At 42.9% G+C, this 18,511-nt stretch overlaps 1 protein-coding gene across 6 annotated transcripts; it reads left to right on the top strand.

Annotated features, from left to right (window-relative positions):
• Nucleotides 1-5,020: 5,020 nt before the first annotated feature.
• On the top strand, nt 5,021-18,511 carry LOC123165354 (ENHANCER OF AG-4 protein 2). Of its 6 annotated transcripts, none has more exons than XM_044582981.1 (14): nt 5,547-6,035; nt 6,212-6,288; nt 8,316-10,424; nt 10,530-11,028; nt 11,176-11,284; nt 11,376-11,488; nt 11,563-11,750; nt 13,559-14,201; nt 14,280-14,748; nt 14,826-14,921; nt 15,163-15,257; nt 15,401-15,592; nt 18,175-18,322; nt 18,423-18,511. In XM_044582981.1, the coding sequence occupies exons 1-11, from the start codon at nt 5,925-5,927 to the stop codon at nt 15,234-15,236; spliced, it is 4,488 nt and encodes a 1,495-aa protein (XP_044438916.1). In that variant the 5' UTR covers nt 5,547-5,924; the 3' UTR covers nt 15,237-15,257; nt 15,401-15,592; nt 18,175-18,322; nt 18,423-18,511. The 6 variants fall into 6 exon arrangements, with proteins under 6 accessions (XP_044438919.1, XP_044438916.1, XP_044438918.1 ...); XM_044582983.1 differs by having other exon boundaries at nt 15,401-15,517; XM_044582984.1 differs by lacking the exon at nt 5,547-6,035 and adding an exon at nt 5,021-5,108 and having other exon boundaries at nt 18,175-18,511.

The following is an 18,511-nucleotide window of genomic DNA, read 5'->3' on the forward strand; positions in this document are numbered from 1 at the left end:
GGGAGAGGTGGGCTGGGCCGGGGGGGTCGGGGGTGGCGGCCCAGTTTGGGCCGGGGGTCCAGTGGGGGGGAAGGGCCTTCTCCTTTTTTTTTCTTTTTCTTTGTCTGTTCTGTTTTCTGTTTTCTTTTTATTTGCTTATTTTCTTTTCTGTTTTATTTCATTTAAAAGTATTTAGGTATTTTATAAAAATGTGTTTTCTCCACAACAATTATCAGTGCAATTTCTGGCAGTGCCCGAACATTTTTGTTTAAATTTTTGAAAACTTTTATTTTCCACTTTAAATTTAATTGAAGTTTGAATTAGGAGTTTGAAAAGAAATGTGTTCCAAATGTGATCAAGCCCTGTTTAGCAACATGATTAGCTTAATCACAGAGGGTTACTGTAGCATGATCCTCAGGGTGTTACAGAGACCATCTAGGAGAGAGGTGGGCCTGGCCTGGTCGGCGTTCGCGGATACTTCAATTAACACGCTTAACGAGATCTTGGTATTTGATCTGAGTCTGGCCACTGGCCTATACGCACTAACCAACTACGCGGGAACAATTATGGGTACTCGACGTCGTGGTACCAGCCGAAGCCTTCGTGACGTCAGCGACCGAGCGGCGTGCGCCGGATTGGAACGTAAGCCTGCTCTTGTATTAAGGGGGCTAGTTCTGCTTCCGGCCTCCCTCGCAACGTGCAGGTGTGGAATGGGCGATGGGCCCAGACCCCTGCGCCATAGGATTTAGACCGGCGTGCTGACCTCTCTGTTGTGCCTAGGTAGGGCTGCGACGTGTTGATCTTCCGTGGTCGGGCATGACCTAGAAAAGTGTGTCCGGCCAAATGGGATCGAGCGTGTTGGGTTATGTGGTGCACCCCTGCAGGGAAGTTTATCTATTCGAATAGCCGTGTCCCTCGGTAAAAGGACGACCCGGAGTTGTACCTTGACCTTATGACAACTAGAACTGGATACTTAATAAAACACACCCTTCCAAGTGCCAGATATAACCCGGTGATCGCTCTCTAACAGGGCGACGAGGAGGGGATCGCCGGGTAGGATTATGCTATGCGATGATACTTGGTGAACTTACCATCTACTCTCTTCTACATGCTGCAAGATGGAGGTTGACAGAAGCGTAGTCTTCGACAGGACTAGCTATCCCCCTCTTATTCTGGCATTCTGCAGTTCAGTCCACCAATATTGCCCCTTTACACAGATACCCATGCATAAGTAGTGTAGACCCTTGCTTGCGAGTACTTTGGATGAGTACTCACGGTTGCGTTTCTCCCCCTTTTCCCCCTTTCCATTCTACCTGGTTGTCGCAACCAGATGCTGGAGCCCAGGAGCCAGACGCCACCGTCGACTCCTACTACACCGGAGGTGCCTACTACTACGTGCAGGCCGCTGACGATGACCAGGAGTAGTTTAGGAGGATCCCAGGCAGGAGGCCTGCCCCTCTTTTGATCTGTATCCCAGTTTGTGCTAGCCTTCTTAAGGCAAACTTGTTTAACTTATGTCTGTACTCAGATATTGTTCCTTCCGCTGACTCGTCTATGATCGAGCACTTGTATTCGAGCCCTCGAGGCCCCTGGCTTGTATTATGATGCTTGTATGACTTATTTTATTTTTAGAGTTGTGTTGTGATATCTTCCCGTGAGTCCCTGATCTTGATCGTACACGTTTGCGTGTATGATTAGTGTACGATTGAATCGGGGGCGTCACAGGTCATGTTCAGGTTACACCTCTGAGTGGCCTATGTTTTGCCGGAGTGTTGATTAATTTCCGTTCCGGCAAATTTCAGGCGCTCGATATGTCCTTTTTTAGCAAAGGTCATGCCGGATTTTTCCGTGAATTCTGGCATGACTTGTGCTAGAATATGTAGGAAATATTGAGTGGCCTGGATTTTCTCAAAAAATAATGATCTAATTTAGGTTTTTTAGTACATATATTTAATTGTACACGTTTATCTTTGAATTATGAACGTAGGAAATGTCGTACTCGGACGACGAAAGTCTCCCGGGGGAGTGTAGCTGGTGCCACGACGATCGAGGTCTGTGCGACAGGTGCCCTCACCTGGACGAAGATCGGCGCTTCAGCATTAAGCTCGAGGAGACATTCGACGTTGAAACGGTACGCAACGATGACAAGTGTTTTATTCGTAATTAAGCACGACTTTAACTATTTTAATGTCTAATTTTCATCTTTTACAATTCGACTAGCTTATCTCATGCCATGCAAGAAGCTATGTCTTGGAGATGATGGGTTTTAAAGACCATGAATATTTTGAAACAAAGAAAATACACCTAAGGACCCATCATGATATGGATTTTGAAGTCAATCTGTACAATTCTCAGAGCGTAACCCATTTTGGTTGCCAAAATTGGGAAGCACTTTGCAAAATGTATGGTTTTTATGAGGTTATGATTGTGACCATGGATCTTGGTGATCCTAACATCGAGCAAAACAATATGGACATTTGGGTCCTTGTTGATACGCTTCCGATTCTACCGCTATGTGAGTTTCTCAAACATAGTTATTAACTAATTTATATTGTTTATTTCAAAATAGTTGACAGCTTATTTCCATTGACAGCTTATTTTCATTCTTCAAAGAATGTGCGGAAGATGGTAAACAAAACCCACTACACCGATGGCTTCGAATTAACTTATAAGGAGAAAAATCATCTGATCGCATTTTGTACTCAACTTGAGAATTACAATACCTATTATCGAACTCCTCCAAATCATGGTGAATACGTGCCACTAGTGCACGTGTTGAACCACGATAACTTCAATGGAGATACCCTGTTAAGATTTTTTACTATTACGACATCCATGCATCTTTTGCATACTTCTAAAACTAGTACATCATTGCTAACTACGAAGTTATTACTATATTTTTCAACAGAAAATCCCGATGGATTGTGTGCCTCATCTGATGTATCAGAATGGTCGCCTTGAAGTTCTGAACATACAGCCAGGTCATCCTACGGATCTCACCTGTGCATATCGGATTTCTGAAACCGGTGAAAACATGCTAATCAAAGAGTGGAAAAAATGTTTGGACATTCGTAAGGAGGTTCTTGGAAGCAACATTAAGCGAAAGGTAAGAATTGGAGACAGGATAATCTGCATTCTCCATAATGGAGAGCCAGGGGCTATCTTGTTTTTTGCTATTTTACCTTAGAGAATATAGTAGGTCCTAAGAGAATGTAGTAGGTCCTATGAGGTACAATATGTTTATTATGTGGTACAATGTGTTAGAGTTGATGATGAGGAGTAGTTGTGATTATGACTAGTGACCAACTTGCTATGTGATGTCTCATCGATGAAAACGATGATCATGAGGAGGTGTTATATGACAATGATGTATTATGATGATAAGTTGTTAATGATATGATGATGATATTTATTATATCATTGCGTGAAAGAACCGCGGATTAGTTTCAAGTGGATGTCCATCCACTTGAAACTAGTCCACGGTTCTTTCACCCAGTGATGTAATAACTCATTATGATGTAAAAACAATCTCTAAATTGCTGCTGTATGAAAAATTGTATAGAGGTGTATGAATACAACATGAAATAAAAAAGAAATAAAATACGAAATAATAGTAGCAGCGCGGGCTGGGAGAAGCGCTACTAGTAATTACCAGTAGCGTTGTATGGAGAAAGCGCTACTACTAAGTCGGTGTAGCAGTAGCGTGGGTTAACCAACGCTACTGCTAACCTTTAGCTGTAGCGTCGTACCAGTAGCGCTCCTCCCCGCGCTACTGATAGGCCTAAAACCCGCGCCGCTGCTAGGCTTTTCCCTAGTAGTGTACAATGGTGTGTGACATTGCTACCGGGAGTTTTTATCTGAGAATAGATGGGAAAGAGATCTCCCTAGCCTCTCCTTATACAGATGGTGGAGACTAGGGTTTACACGGAGGGAGACGCGATCTATGCCGCCGCCGCCCTTGACTTTGAGGGCAAGAAGGCTTCCTGCGCCCTCCTTAGGGTTTCTCCCTTGCCCCGGGCCTCATGGGCCCCTGGTCAAGTCCGAGGTCGGGCTCCCTTGGGTGAGCCACCCCCGGTATAGACACCATTAACGCATGCCCCGCCTATCGCGACCGGAACTGCCTGTAAGAGGCGAAGGATGTCGACAGGGGGGTTCGACCATGCCATCGTGCGGGAGGCAACGCGGGGGAGGGCTATCGATTTCGCGACCGAAGGAGCCCCATGACGATGGCCCCGGGTGCGCCCGTGGTCCAACCGCTATGGACCGCCGAGGTGGGTTGCCCGGGTGTGCACCAACGTGTAGATGGGATGGCTCGGAGAGCCCCGAGAGTCCCCCGTAGCACACCATCTGGGAACATAGCACATAGAGGGCACTCTCGCCCGTGAAGCCCTCCCTAGGAGGCGGGTACTCCAGCACCCTTTTTAAGAGTAATGTGTTGGTTGTGCAACATCCAAATTCAAATTCTATACACAAAGGAAAAACTAAACGCCTTTCAATAGATTCTTGCCTCAAAGCGCATGAGAGTCATTTTGACTCGACATCTGATTGTGTCGAAGTATCATTTTTCTGATTTTTTTGGCCAAACCAACGTCGTATTGACGATTTAAAATCTTTGATGGCATTTTAACAATTCAGAGGGTCCACCAATCGAGATGGACTTGGGTATTCCGTAAAATAATGTGCGCCTACCGCGGTTTTCGGTGCAATTCACTTTTGGTCCAGTGACGTTAGCGAGATATACCGATGAGGCTATATAAGTTAAGACACCACTAGAGAAAAAAGTCATCGCGTATTAATCAACCCAATCCCCCTCTCTCCCCCTCCCCGCAACCAGCCGCTCTTTGTTAGGTCCCAACCACGGCGGCTGCTTTGGGGGCGCAACCTCACTAGCCAGTCTCATCATTCATCTGGCGTAGCTAGTGGTACACTGAACCGCCTCTCCCCTCCTCCTCCATCATCTGTATTCCCTACTGGAGTTGTCGTTCTTGTTGCATCTGACCTCTCCAAACATCCGCGTCTCCTACTTGTATACTACGGCTCATCCCTGTCAATGGCTGGCGCTTCGTGGAATGCTAAAGCAAGATGAAGGCCATGAGCAAAATCAACGTCAGCTTTGGCGAGGGATAGAGGTAATCCGAACTCTTGCAACCTTGGTTCTAGATCCAAAACCATATGTTTTGATTAGCATTTGCAACTTTGGTTGGCGAATTTTATCTTCATGTTTTTTTTCCTTTTTTTTCTTCGATGCAAGACAGTAGGTAAGGTTGGCATCTGGTGGCAAAAGTGTCTATGTTCATGTGCTTAGCCCAAAAGGAAAAGAGAAGAAAAGAAAACAAAAGGAGAAAGAAACGCAAAATGCTGAGCTGGTAGAGATAGTACTTGCATCACCAGCGTCATAAATGAGTACCGGAAGTGACAAGGAAACCCCAGGTGTTCTCCAAACCGAACGGCGCCGCATCAACAACCTATGGCCGCCGTCCGATCCAGATCGCGCGGCCGGTCGCCAGCGTGACACCTCTCCCCGTCCACGAGGTCCAGGCGGAAGAAAAAGGAGAGATTTTTCCTCCTGGTTATTCACATCGTCTGGTTATTCACATCACATTGAGCAGAGGGGAGAAAATTGCGAGGAGGGGAGGAGGATTCCGAATCGCAGTTGCAACCCAGTAATCCACTCCACCACCGCACGGATTTGATCGCCGCCGCCTCGCCATCGCCTCCCCCCACCGCTGTAGGAACCCTCACGGCCGCCGCCGCCGCTACCCTCCCCCTTCCCTTCGACTAGGGTCTCCTTTCGTGCCGCACTGCGAGCTGCTAGGGTTCCCCTCGCCCTCGCCCTCGCCCTTGCCCTCGCCCTCGCCGGTTAGGGTTCCCCCGTTGGCCCCCTCCTCTTCAACGGGGTGCGGGCGGACGCTGGGGAAGAAGGGCGCCTAGGGCCTCGCCGCCCAATGGCTCCCGCCGCAAAGCGGGGCGCCAAGGGCACCAAATGGAACAGAGACCCGCAGCTCGGGGACCTCGTCCTCGCCAAGGTCAAGGGCTACCCTTTCTGGCCAGCCAAGGTCCAGCCTACACTCCTCCCCTGCCTGCTACCTAGGGTTTTCTTCCCCCATAGCGACCCAGTTCCCTCCCTTTCTGCATCTTTCTTGGCCACATATCTGCCTGCCTGAATCTTGATATGTCTAGGATACTGACCGTGTGCTTCAGTCTTGGAGGTTAATGCTTCTTATCTATGCAGGTGAGCAGGCCGGAGGATTGGAATCAGGAGCCCACTCCGCGCAAGTTCTTTGTCCTCTTCTTTGGCACCAAAGAGATGTAAGACCATCCTCATGCTCATTAGTTACTAGCTCCTTTTGTCGCCATGTTTAACGGTATTCTAACTGCCAATTCTACCGTGGATGATTTATCGGATAAGAGATTTAAGACCGTCCTCGTGCTCATTAGTTACTAGCTCCTTTTGTCGCCATGTTTAATGGTATTCTAACTGCCAATTCTACCGTGGATGATTTATTGTATAACAGATGTAAGGCCGTCCTCGTGCTTGTTAGTTACTAGCTCCTTTTGTCGCCATGTTTAACGGTATTCTAACTGCCAATTCTAGAGCGGATGATTTATCGGATACATGAATGCCACACGTCGCCATGCTCTTGATGAATGCGCCACTTCATACTTGCCTTTTTGTGTTTGTATTCTTTACATTTATCGCACAGCCGAGATCATGTGCAGGAGACACTAAAACTCTTTTGTAGTTATTCATACCCAAAATTCCTAAGTTCATCCATTAAGGTATGCCATGTGTGGGTAAGTAGTTGCGTATTTTTTGCTATGGTAACATTACTACTCTGTCTCCTATAGTGGCAACACATTTCTTATTGTTGGCAAGATGGATTTTACACGTGTGCTAGGGAAAAAATAGGACAGAGCGATCATTTGATTCTGATTTAAATAAATGCTTGTACAGCAGAGTTTGCAGTTTTTAATTCTGCCTATTTTATTTTACCTGAGCTTTACTTAATCTGACTTTCGGCTTGGGTGGGTAGATTACTATATACTAGATGATGCCCCTCGCGTTGCTGCGGGAACCTTGCTAAAAGAAATGCATAAATAGTCGCTGCAAAATCATCTATTTTATTTTACCTGAGCTTTACTTAATCTGATTTTTGGCTTGGGTGGGTAGATTGCTATATACTATATGATGCCCCGCACGTTGCTGCGGGAACCTTGCTAAAAGAAATGCATAAATAGTCGCTGCAAAATCATCTAAAACTAATGGAAGCAAATTAAGCTTAAAAACAATAAAAATACGAAGCAGATAAAAAATAAAAATAAATTACAGTTAAAAGAATGTCGTTTTTAACAAAATGGGAAGGGTGAACTACATAGGTATGCTGCAATTTCCCAAAACATATATTGTCAACATAAAATCTAATGCAAAAAATTAACTTATTATGACTAACATGCATGAGTTGATCTGATAGCGCTGCATGTATAGAGTAATGCAAAAAACTGTAATTTATGACTTGCATGCATGACTAGCTTATGTGGCATGGTTGCATATCTTGACAAAATAGGTAGTGGGTTGTAGCTATTTAGGAATAGTATAGAAGATGACTTGCATGCATGACTTGTTTATGTGGCATGGTTGCCTGGCTGGAAAAAATAGGTAGTGGGTTGTACCTATTTAGGAATAGAAGATATCTATACTAAAAAATCCCTTTGGTGTAAAAGTTTAAGTCTTGTGATTATTGTCCTCCACCAATGATCTAAGGTTACACATTGCTGTGCAAGGTCAGTCTAGGAGGTACAGTTCTTCATAGACTGAGTCTGAAAGATGAAAGCAGCACTTTCACTTTTAGTTGATTTATTATGAAATTCTCACTCTTTATTTCTAGTTTTCAATTATTCGTAAATACTCTTACCCTCTCCTACGGCCTTTCATTTACTTCCAAATAGTAAGAATGAGAGTGTTATTAATTCTATTGTAACTTGAGCCTGTGCAGCAAACTGACCTACATATTGTTGAGTATGTTATTCTCAATAAATTGTGGTAGGTAATGATCTTTAGACCTCTTTAAATTACTTTGGTGCTAATAGAGCAACTAAATTACTCCACTTGATTGATTAAGTCGGTTGCTTTAGCTTATAAGGTACTCTCTACGCGGAGCATTTCTTTAATTGCTTTAAAACCGTGTCACCATTTTGTCTAGATACAATATTGATTTGTTACCCTTGCTGTCTTCCATGCCTGTGTTTTCTTTGCTATTTTGAGCTTATCGTGACAACTCTTTAAAGGCTAAAGTAAAAGAATTACTTGATTACTAATGAATGGATATCTCCGACAGTGCTTTTGTAGGTTTGCAAGATCTCCAGCTATTTACAGAAGAGGTGAAGAATGACTTGGTAAATCAAGCTCGAGAGAAAAGATTTCCGAAAAGACATGCGAAAGGTCTTGAAGAAGCCTTGGTGGAGATATGCAAGGCCTATGACGAGCTGCCAAAATCATCTGAAATTGCCAATGATGTGTTGCCTGATCGAACTCTTGATATGAGTGAGAAACCTACAGAATCCCTTGTAAAGCCACCTGATGATGGTGAGACTCCAAGAGTGGAACAAATGGAAGTTGATTGTTCTGTGGACAACTTGAATACTTTAAGGCACGGTTCAGGAACCGAGGAGAATGTGAAAGATGCTGGTCATGACAGAAAGGATATTGTTCCAGCAGTTATTAATAGGAAAAAACCTGTAGAAAAGGATTCTGACCATCCCAAGAAAAAGAAGCCTGTCACATCGAAGTCAGCTACCAACATGCACCTTGAACAAATGGAAGTTGATAGTTCTGTGGACAACTTGAATAATTTAAGGCACGGTTCAGGAACTGAGGAGAACGTGAAAGATGGTGGTCATGACAGAAAGGATACTTTTCCAACAGTTACTAATAGGAAAAAATCTGTAGAAAAGAATTCTGACCATCCCAAGAAAAATAAGCCTGTCACATCGAAGTCAGCTATCAACATGCACCTTGAACAAGCACGCTCACCAACCTCTCTGTTCTCAGGAAGAGAGACTGAAGACCAGAAAGTTGGGAAAGAGGGCCATCCGACTGAAGGTATGCTTTTGGACCCTACTGTAGAGATAGTTTGTGCCCTTGAAGTGCCAAAGAAAGAAAAACCCAAGATGCAGTTGAAGACTGCTGACAGGGAGGAAAACAAGCATGTCGATGGCACTGGTATTTCTGGGAGGACTACTCCTGAGGCTCTACCTGGTACTGTACCAACCAATAGTGCTGACAAAGAGAGCGGAGGATTTAAAAAGCTGAAACCGATGAAACAATCACTTATGGACAAATCACAGAGAAGGTGCCCTGACAAAGTAATGCTTGACAAGCCTAACAAGCAGTTGACTGTAAAATCACCTGTTGTCTTGTCTTCCAATAAGAAATCTCTACCTGGTAGTGGTCAGCGCAAGCCGGAGGGTAGCACTGATATGCGTCCGGCAAAGAGGCCAAAACTAGTAGACAGAGCCAATGAAACAGTTAAGACAGGGGCAAAGAGTGAACTTAGGTTACCTGCTGATAATGGAAAGGACAATTCTGTGAAAAATGAGAAATCCACTTCCGTGGGAGCCAGAAACAACACATTTCCCGAGACTGTAACCGCTGATGGTAGGACACGGAAATCAGGTGTAGTTGTATCACCCCTACCAAGGCCGCATTCTGAGCGAATGGAACAGGCACCTGGTTCTGCAACCAAGTTAACTGGTTTTGATACTGCTAAGAAGGGCTCCAGCACGAGGGAGGATGGCTCACGTGTTGGTAGACCATTGGCACAACCCAGGAGAAGAGCATGTCGTTTCGATGATGATGAGGAGGAAGAACAACGTACCCCACCTCATAAAACTGTGGCCAAATCAATCTCCACTCATGTAACCCCAACAGACAAGACCCATCAGACAGGTATTCGGGGGATTCCTTCATCACAAGTTGGAAATGTTTCTGCAAAAAAATCTGGTTTGGCAAGAGAAGAGAAACCCAGAAGTGTTGGGAGGTCACCTGTGAAGCATGAGCCAATTTATTCACCAAGTCAAGGTAAAGTGCACGCTAGACCACAAATGACTGGGCGAAAATCGGCCACTATCTCAGTTGACACTTCTTCTGCTTTGGGTAACAAGATTAACCCGGCAGATCGCAAATCCAACGACCAATTAAAAAATCCAGGATCATCTGAAGTGAAGAAACCGCAAGGTAGTTCTTCTAAAGTAGTGCAGCAGACATCTGGGAACTCCCACTCTCAAAGCCATGCTACCTTAGAAAAGAATGTACTTCTGTCTAAATCAGAAAATGCCAAGGTTAAAGCTAAGCCCAGCACACAGATAGCTATGACTGCCGAGAATAGGTTAAGTGCCACTTTGTCAGATGAACGAAGCGGGAAGCTGGATCACTCTAAAGAGGACAGGTATACTGCTTTGAATTTGCTAAGTTTCTTTCTTATGTTTTTTTGTCTACGTTTATACATGTTTAGCTACGCACTTTGTTGATGTTGCAATTTCCTCTTATGCAGATCAAATTTTGTTGATAAAGCAGATTTCGCTGAGTCTAATGCTGACTCTGACAAGTCAATTAAGCGTCTTATTGCAGCTGCTCAAGCAAAGAGAAACCATCTTGCTTCTGGTCAAGGAAATTCTGATGGCTCTTCTGCAGATAATGCTGTTCTTGCTTCCGCAGCGTATGGCTTGCCTGGACGAAGTCCTAGTCCTGTCTTTCACATTCCGTCTGCATCAAGAAATGCTATTTCAGAGGGTGACATCATGCAATCTCAAGATTCCATCTGTGAACCTGGTCATCGAGTTGATCTGAAAAAGCCAGCAGAAACTGACCATGAACATGAAAAGAGTCCAAAACCTAAGCAATCCAGCGGTTCACTGGGTGGTGGTACTGATGCAGCAATTGCACGTGATGCCCTGGAGGGAATGATAGAGACTCTGTCGAGGACAAAGGATAGTATAGGTCGTGCTACACGCCATGCAATCGAGTGCTCGAAACATGGCATTGCTGAAGAGGTACCCCCTGCACACCCACACTCACACATGCATTCATAGACACACACATTTTTCGATCATGTACATTCATTAATCCACATGCCATCAGCATTGCCTTTTCATCAGAAGCAAAGTACCCTTATTAATTAATTCATTATTTGTCGTCAGATTGTTGAGCTTCTCATAAGGAAAATCGAGAATGAGCCTAATTTACATCGCAAGGTTGATCTCCTTTTTCTTTTAGACTCCATAACACAGTGTTCTCACTCTCAGAAAGGTAAGTTCTCTTTGTATTATGTTGCACCAGTTCACAGAACTATGCGTTTCCTTAAGTCCAAGATTTAATTACCTGATTTCTGAATGCTTAGGCGTTGCTGGGGCTTCATATGTTCCCACTGTTCAAGCTGCATTACCTCGTCTTTTGAGTGCTGCTGCTCCACCTGTAGCTGGTGCTCGTGAAAACCGACGCCAGTGTCTCAAAGTACCAACTTTAATACTAATTTTTGAGTTGTTATTTCCACAGACAATTTTCATTTCTGTCCATTTGCTTTGTAGGTTTTAAGATTGTGGCTAGAGAGAAAGATTATGCCAGAAAATGTACTGCGAAAATACATGAATGACATAGAGGTGCCAAATGATAACACACACGCTGGTTTCCTGCTCAGGCGACCGTCCCGAGCTGAACGTTCTGTTGATGACCCTATTAGGGAGATGGATGACATGCTTGTTGATGAATATGGCAGGTATTTTGTGATCTGATAACTTATATACTCCCTTTGTCCTTTTTTGTTTGATGTTTTAGACTCCTTACAAGTTACAATTAAACCTGACCACCATTATATGGTTAAAACTCTCAGGGGAAGGTACAGAACTACTCCCTCCGTTCCTAAATATTTGTCTTTATAGACATTTCAAATGGACTACCACATTCGGATGTATGTAGACATATTTTAGAGTATAAATTCACCTATTTTGCTCCGTATGTAGTCATTTGTTGAAATATTTAGAAAGACAAATATTTAGGAACGGAGGGAGTATGTACTAGCTTTGTCATCGGAAGTTATTGCTCTATTAATTTAATATATAATACTAATAGGAATAGGAAGTTACATAAAGGCAATGGTCAAAGCCACATTTGGTTTTGGATACACAAGTCAAAACATAAAATAGAAAAAGAACGGAGAGCAGGGGGTACGTACTAGTAGCTTTGTAACACGGTATAACTTCCGTTTAATAAAACTCAGTATAATTGGTTTTATTTTGTGGCTGAAAGTTATAAGTTTGTACGATGGGTTTCTTAACAAATATTTTAAATCTATAATGAGTACCACTTAATGAACCACTTCAGAGCATCTCCAGAAGACTACATCCAATATAGGGCGAGCGAGTCCTTAACTCCTTAAATAATGCGAGATCACTGTTTGTGCTCTTCCACCAGCGGACTACCAATATCTCCACCCTATTTTCTTGTCTACACAGATAATGGCCAGTGGAATCCACCCATCATTGGGTCATAGTTTTTCCTTTACTTTTCACCCGCAGTGCCCATGCAGGAGCTCATGATGGTTGAGCTTGGAGACGGGTGGTGGATGGCAGATGGCGGTGGCGGGTGACCGAGGCAGGTGGTGCAGCAGAGGTGACTGAGGGGGCAGTGCGGGCGGCCGTGGCTTCGTTGGGGGAGGCGGGCGGCGGTGCAGTTGACATGATGTTATGGGCTTTGAGTTCTGTGCAACAGCCGTGTTGCAAGACCACAAGCCACAGCGGCAGTGGTGTGGGCTTGACAAGTGGGCATGCTCGCGGCCTTGTATGGGCATATGGGGAGGTATAGGATAGGTTATGTTAGAGGAAGTAAGAGTCGAGCAAATCAAGTTATATCCGTGTTGGGCCTGGCTGGGTCTTTTTAAGTTTAGGAAGATATAGTTATTTCTTTGGTCAAGAGTCTAGTTGTGATCTGGCTTGTGAATCAAGTCACTTGCCTAGATAAAGGCTATGTGTATTAATTACTGAACGAAGACTCAACAGGTCAACTAAGCTTCAGAGTGTCACTACCATGATGGTGATTAGGCCCTGTGATGGTTAGATGAGGTGAATACCCTACCCCTGGTCTTTGGACCCTTATCCCTATCAAGATCCATGACACATGAATCCGTTTCACTGATACTTTTCATTTTATAAGAAAGCTAGTAAACTCAGCAGTCTCTGTGTCGCATAGACAGATGCATGTTCTGCTCAAGACATAAATCAAGGAACTATGTTTTATAGTTACCTTGTTGCTGTTCTGTAAAATCATGTATGACCATATCCGTATCGTACTTGTAGTATTTTATGAGAATGTCAGTGCCACATGCTTTGACCACAGTAAGGCCCTTAGGTACTCTAGGGACCTTCATCTTGTTCCGATAATCCAAGTGCGCCAGCTGATTTTATTCACCTACCTCTGCTGGAACTTATGAAGTGGTGTTCCTTGAGATTTTTGTGGCCGTATGTGTGGTATCATCTTAATTCAACTCATTGCTGACATATGTTATATTTTTTTGTGTGGTTTGTGCAGTAATACAACTATTGAGTTCTCTGGAATATTATCATCAAATGTCTTTGTAAATGATGAGGATTTCCCTCGGATTGATGGGTCGTTGCCAGTTATTTCACTGCGAGTTGGAAGGGGTGGGATACAAGAAAGTGAAGAGATTATTGCTCCAAACTCTGTCGAGGAGCACGTGACGGTACTAGAAAGTGCAACTAGTGATGCTGTAATGGAAGATGCTTCAGTTTTACCAAGAAACATTCAACAGATAGAGGGATCTGCCCTCATTGAGCATGATTCTAAGCAGGAAGCAGGTTCAGAGGAGGCATTGACTAATCAGTACGAGCTTCCCCCTCTACCTGAGGGCCCTCCACCTCTTCCACTGGATTCACTACCTCCCCAGCCTTTACCTGAGGGCCCTCCACCTCTTCCATTGGATTCACCGCCTCCCCCACCTCCTTTGCCCCCTTCACCGCCACCTGCTACACCACCTCCGCCGCCACCACCACTTTCACCATCTTCACCACCTCCACCGCCACCCCTGCCATCTGGACCACCTCCGCAGCCTGCTCCACCACCTCCTCATCCTTCAATCCCGCCACCTGTTCTGTCATCTCCATCATCACTAGGTTATCAGCATGCCATGCCAGAATATTTTAGGCCTCCCAATGTAATTGTTTTTTCAACATACTTTATTTAGCAGGTCCTGTTGTGTTCTTGGTTTAATAATAAAGATTTTTGGATGCAGGGTAACCAACTAACGGGAAATTCATCAATTCAAGGTGTTGGAAATACGCCGAACTTTATGCCTGCTGTACCAGTGAATGCACAAGCTCCAGTTAATTATGCCCCATCATTGCCACCGGATTATGGAAGCAACAATATCTTTCTGCCACAGCAAGCTTCTAATGGTAATTACCAGTTTCAGCCTGGTGTATCTTTTCATCAAGGGGCTTTCAGTGCTTTCCCGTCGGCACAAACACCACCAGTTCACCCCCACAATCATCACACACACATGAACCCCATGGGCCAACAATCTGTACCACCTCCATGCAATTCTTATGGTGTACAGCCCTTTCCAAATAGTCAAAGCCAGTATTCATCGGAAGAACAGTGGCGAATGACATCTGGTAACTTCAGTCCAGATGACCAGCATAATACTTGGTTACCAGGCGGCAGATCACTATCTTGTTCAGATGGGTCATTCATGCAGGATGGTATGTTTGCCTGTAACCTGGTTTATGTATCTTATATTTGAGAAACATGAGACGATAATGATTCACTTTTCTGATAGGATATCCGAGGTCGAACATTGACAGGTCTTCAATGAATCAAATGAGTCATCAACATGCTGTACTTAACCATTTGCCGTCTGGAGCACCACATCCAGGTTTGTGGCTTCTTAAAGTTCACATTGTCACTAATTTCTCTTTCTGATAGCTTGTGCATTCAAATGAATCTTAATGAAGCTTACTAAGATCATTGATAACCAGATACCATGTACCCCATTGTGCTGTGATGCCTCCTTGTCAGCTAATCTTGTGAATTTCGTTAAATAACCATTTCATGTATATAAGCTATATCTTTCCTTTTTTTTAAATCCTTTTGTTTCTATTCTTGTTTTTTGACAGGCCATGTTGTTCCTCACATGCTGCCAGCGAAGCCTGATATTCATGCACTTAATTGCTGGAGGCCTTCTGGATGAACCTGTATAATTAACTCTGCGGTAATATCCTCTCTGTTGATACTTTGTATCACTTTTCTTATTTGTCTCTTTGTTATCTTCACTGATCTTTAGATTAGTTGTCTACGACACTTCCATCTATCTAGTACTGCAGTTGAGTTGACTTCTCAGTTCTTCACATACAGGTTTTGACATGGGAAATTGGAGACGTTGGTAAATGGGGATTCAACAAGAGGTGCTTATGTTAGCCTGTTCTGCGATGAGGATGCACTTTTGCCTGGGGAGTAATGATGAGATCTGATGTTAGTAATTGGAATGGACATTTTACATTGTAATTAGTCTTGACAGCAGCATCCAGCAGACTAATCTCTCTTAGTGTAAGCGCATGTTTTACATGAGACAAGTACTCTTGTTCATTTAGATGTTGCTTTTGGTGTGTTTCTTTGAGGAGTGCAAACTGCGGTTAATGTATTTTGCCCAGACGGTGTGTTAGACATAAGTATCAGTTCTTATAGTAAAATATTGGGAACTTATATATACAAGGGCATACTGATGGTATCTATGGCGCTTTCTGCAGTTTGCTGTTGTGCCTACTGTACAACACATATCAAGTTTCACGTAGACAAATCTAAGTGAAAACAAAAAAGCTAAAGTACTGTGCTTACTCTTGTTCTCTATGCACTGCGACTTTGCACTTTAGATAAAATTATATATATCTCCTACCCAGTTATGTGTTAGCAGACAAGGCTAAAACTATGGGTTTATGCGGACATCATTTGAGTTTCCATAGATTGGTTGATATTGCTGTATGCTGGTATTCATTTCCTGGAAATTATCTGCTGCCCTATTGGGCGTTTGTGATGAATTTTGAGCCATTCAATTGTTATTTATAGTTCCATGGATGCATTGCATGCAGTATAGTACAGATATGCCCAATTTGTCCACACCTTAGACCTCCTGCAGTGGGAGTATCATAGCTAGTATCATGCATGCCAAATAAGCATTTTTGGTGAGGTGGCATAGAATTAAATGAAGAAAGAGAGGATTGAGTATCATATCATGACACCATATCATAATAAATGCTATGCTACTACTCCCTCCGTTCCTAAATACTTGTCTTTCTAGGCATTTCAACAAGTGACTACATACGGAGTAAAATGAGTGAATCTACACTCTAAAATATGTCTACATACATCCGTATGTGATATTCATTTGAAATGCCTAGAAAGACAAGTATTTAGGAACGGAGGGAGTATATGTCATGCATGGCAATAAATAAGGTCATCTAAGATACTAATCTATGATACAATGCATTGTGGAGGTAGTATCATATGTATGATACTAACTTCCGATACTACCCACTGCGGGAGGTCTTGTTATCACCAATATTAAATAAGCACCTTTCCATGCAATGCTTGTCTTTTTTTCATTTTCTAGTCTATATTTCCGATATATTGGCCCTTCAAATTCTGTGTGCATGTATGATATATACTGCATACATTTCAAATAGTGCATCTTGCTCTTGAAGAAATGAATGTGGGGTGCCCATAGGGACAGTAAATATGTATTTGTTTCCTAAAAAGATGCACTAGTTATAACTCCTGTACAAAATTGGTCTTCAGTTATCTAGTCTAAGTAAACAGTGCAAATTTACAGTACAACTTGCATTGAGAGAAGTAGTTTAATGAAAATAAAATAGGCATACAAGGTACTCCCTCCGTCCCATAATATAAGAACATGTTTTCTTATATTATGGGACTGAGGGAGTAGATTCTTAGTTTTGAAGTGGCAATATGTGTTCCTGGTGTTCTTATGTGATTCATAACCATGGAAAACTGATCTTTTAGAAGTATATAAATCAGTGAGAAACTGGGAATTATGAAACTTTAGAAATTCTGCCATGTATCTTCTGATTTTGTCCTGCTGAAAATTTCCTGTGATGAGCATTATTTCCAATTAATATTGTGGTTATTTTCCAGTGGACTTTCAAGTATTTTTGTATTCGTACGAAGTGGGTAGTTGGTACTGGGTAGTTAAAAAGGACAGCAAATTGACTGAATCCTGGGAGTTATAAAATTTAGGAACTGTAGTGTGTGTCTTCATGCTTCAGATCTGATTTTTGTGCTGTTCTATTTTCCCATGATGTATATTGACTTTGTCATAGTATTTTTTATTCCCGCGAAGTTGGTAGCGGGTGCTGGGTACTATTATCCCAGTGATACACAGATTTGTCTAAATTCTGTACACAGTTGCTCCTTCCAGTTTATATGTGCAAATTGAAAATAGATATTCTTTTTCTTCATTTGTCAAATTATACATGTCAAGTTGCAGAAAGATTATTAAACTGTGACAATATTTTATGTTTTGAGTATTAATTTGTTGAATATAATTCTGTAGTCTGTGGAGTGATTGATTTGAGTATGTTTTGACTGACTTGTTTCTGAGTGATCCTTTGAACTTCTTGAACACTAGAATTGCTGCTTTCATTTTTATGTATGCAAAAAGGAAATATACATCCTCTTTTTTAGGTCAAATTTGTTACATGTATCCATGTAAGATTAGTTGAAGCTTCAAGAGTACTTTGGTTCGTGTGCGTATGATTTCTGTAGTCTGGGGAACGAATGGTGTGAACATGTCCAGTGCTGTCTTATTCGTATTTAAGGCATTAATCCAAGGTTCTTTGTTTGGTCTCTTTTAATTCGGTGGCTGCACTACTTGCTGATTTTAGGGTTACAGCAATTGAAAATTCGTTTCTCAGCCTGAAATATAGTTTCATAATTGATCACTGGTCGACTAGAGTTTATTTAGCTTAAAATCTGGTTGGCTGCAAGGCTGCCAGCTGATCATTGCACACGCCTTTTATGGCTGGACTGCTTATGGGTATGGGTGATTTTGCATGTATGTGCTACATTGTCTGAAAAATTACCCTGTCTGACTAAAATTTCTGTTGATATGGCAGGTCTGGAAACTATACAAGTCGGCGGCGTGCGTCATGATGTGGTTGCGATGGCTGTTACCTGTTGGTGGAGTTGAGGGGAGCTCGTGTGGTGAGTCGAGTGTTTTCTTTTTACCTGAGGGGATGGATGTTGAGTGCTTAGTTTGTAGAGGTAAGCCTCAATGAAGAATTGTACAAAAGAGATACTCAATGTACAGCTTTTTGGGCAAAACTTTTAAAAGGGAAGTTGATGTATATGTTGTTATGCGTAGGGGTAGTCCCTTGGCACAAGCTAGGGATGATAGATGTTGCTTCATTGTTTTGTTGGACAAAATGGAAGAAAGAAATGTTGTGATGATGA

This window comes from Triticum aestivum, chromosome 7D (assembly GCF_018294505.1).
Source record: "Triticum aestivum cultivar Chinese Spring chromosome 7D, IWGSC CS RefSeq v2.1, whole genome shotgun sequence".
NCBI lineage: Eukaryota > Viridiplantae > Streptophyta > Magnoliopsida > Poales > Poaceae > Triticum > Triticum aestivum.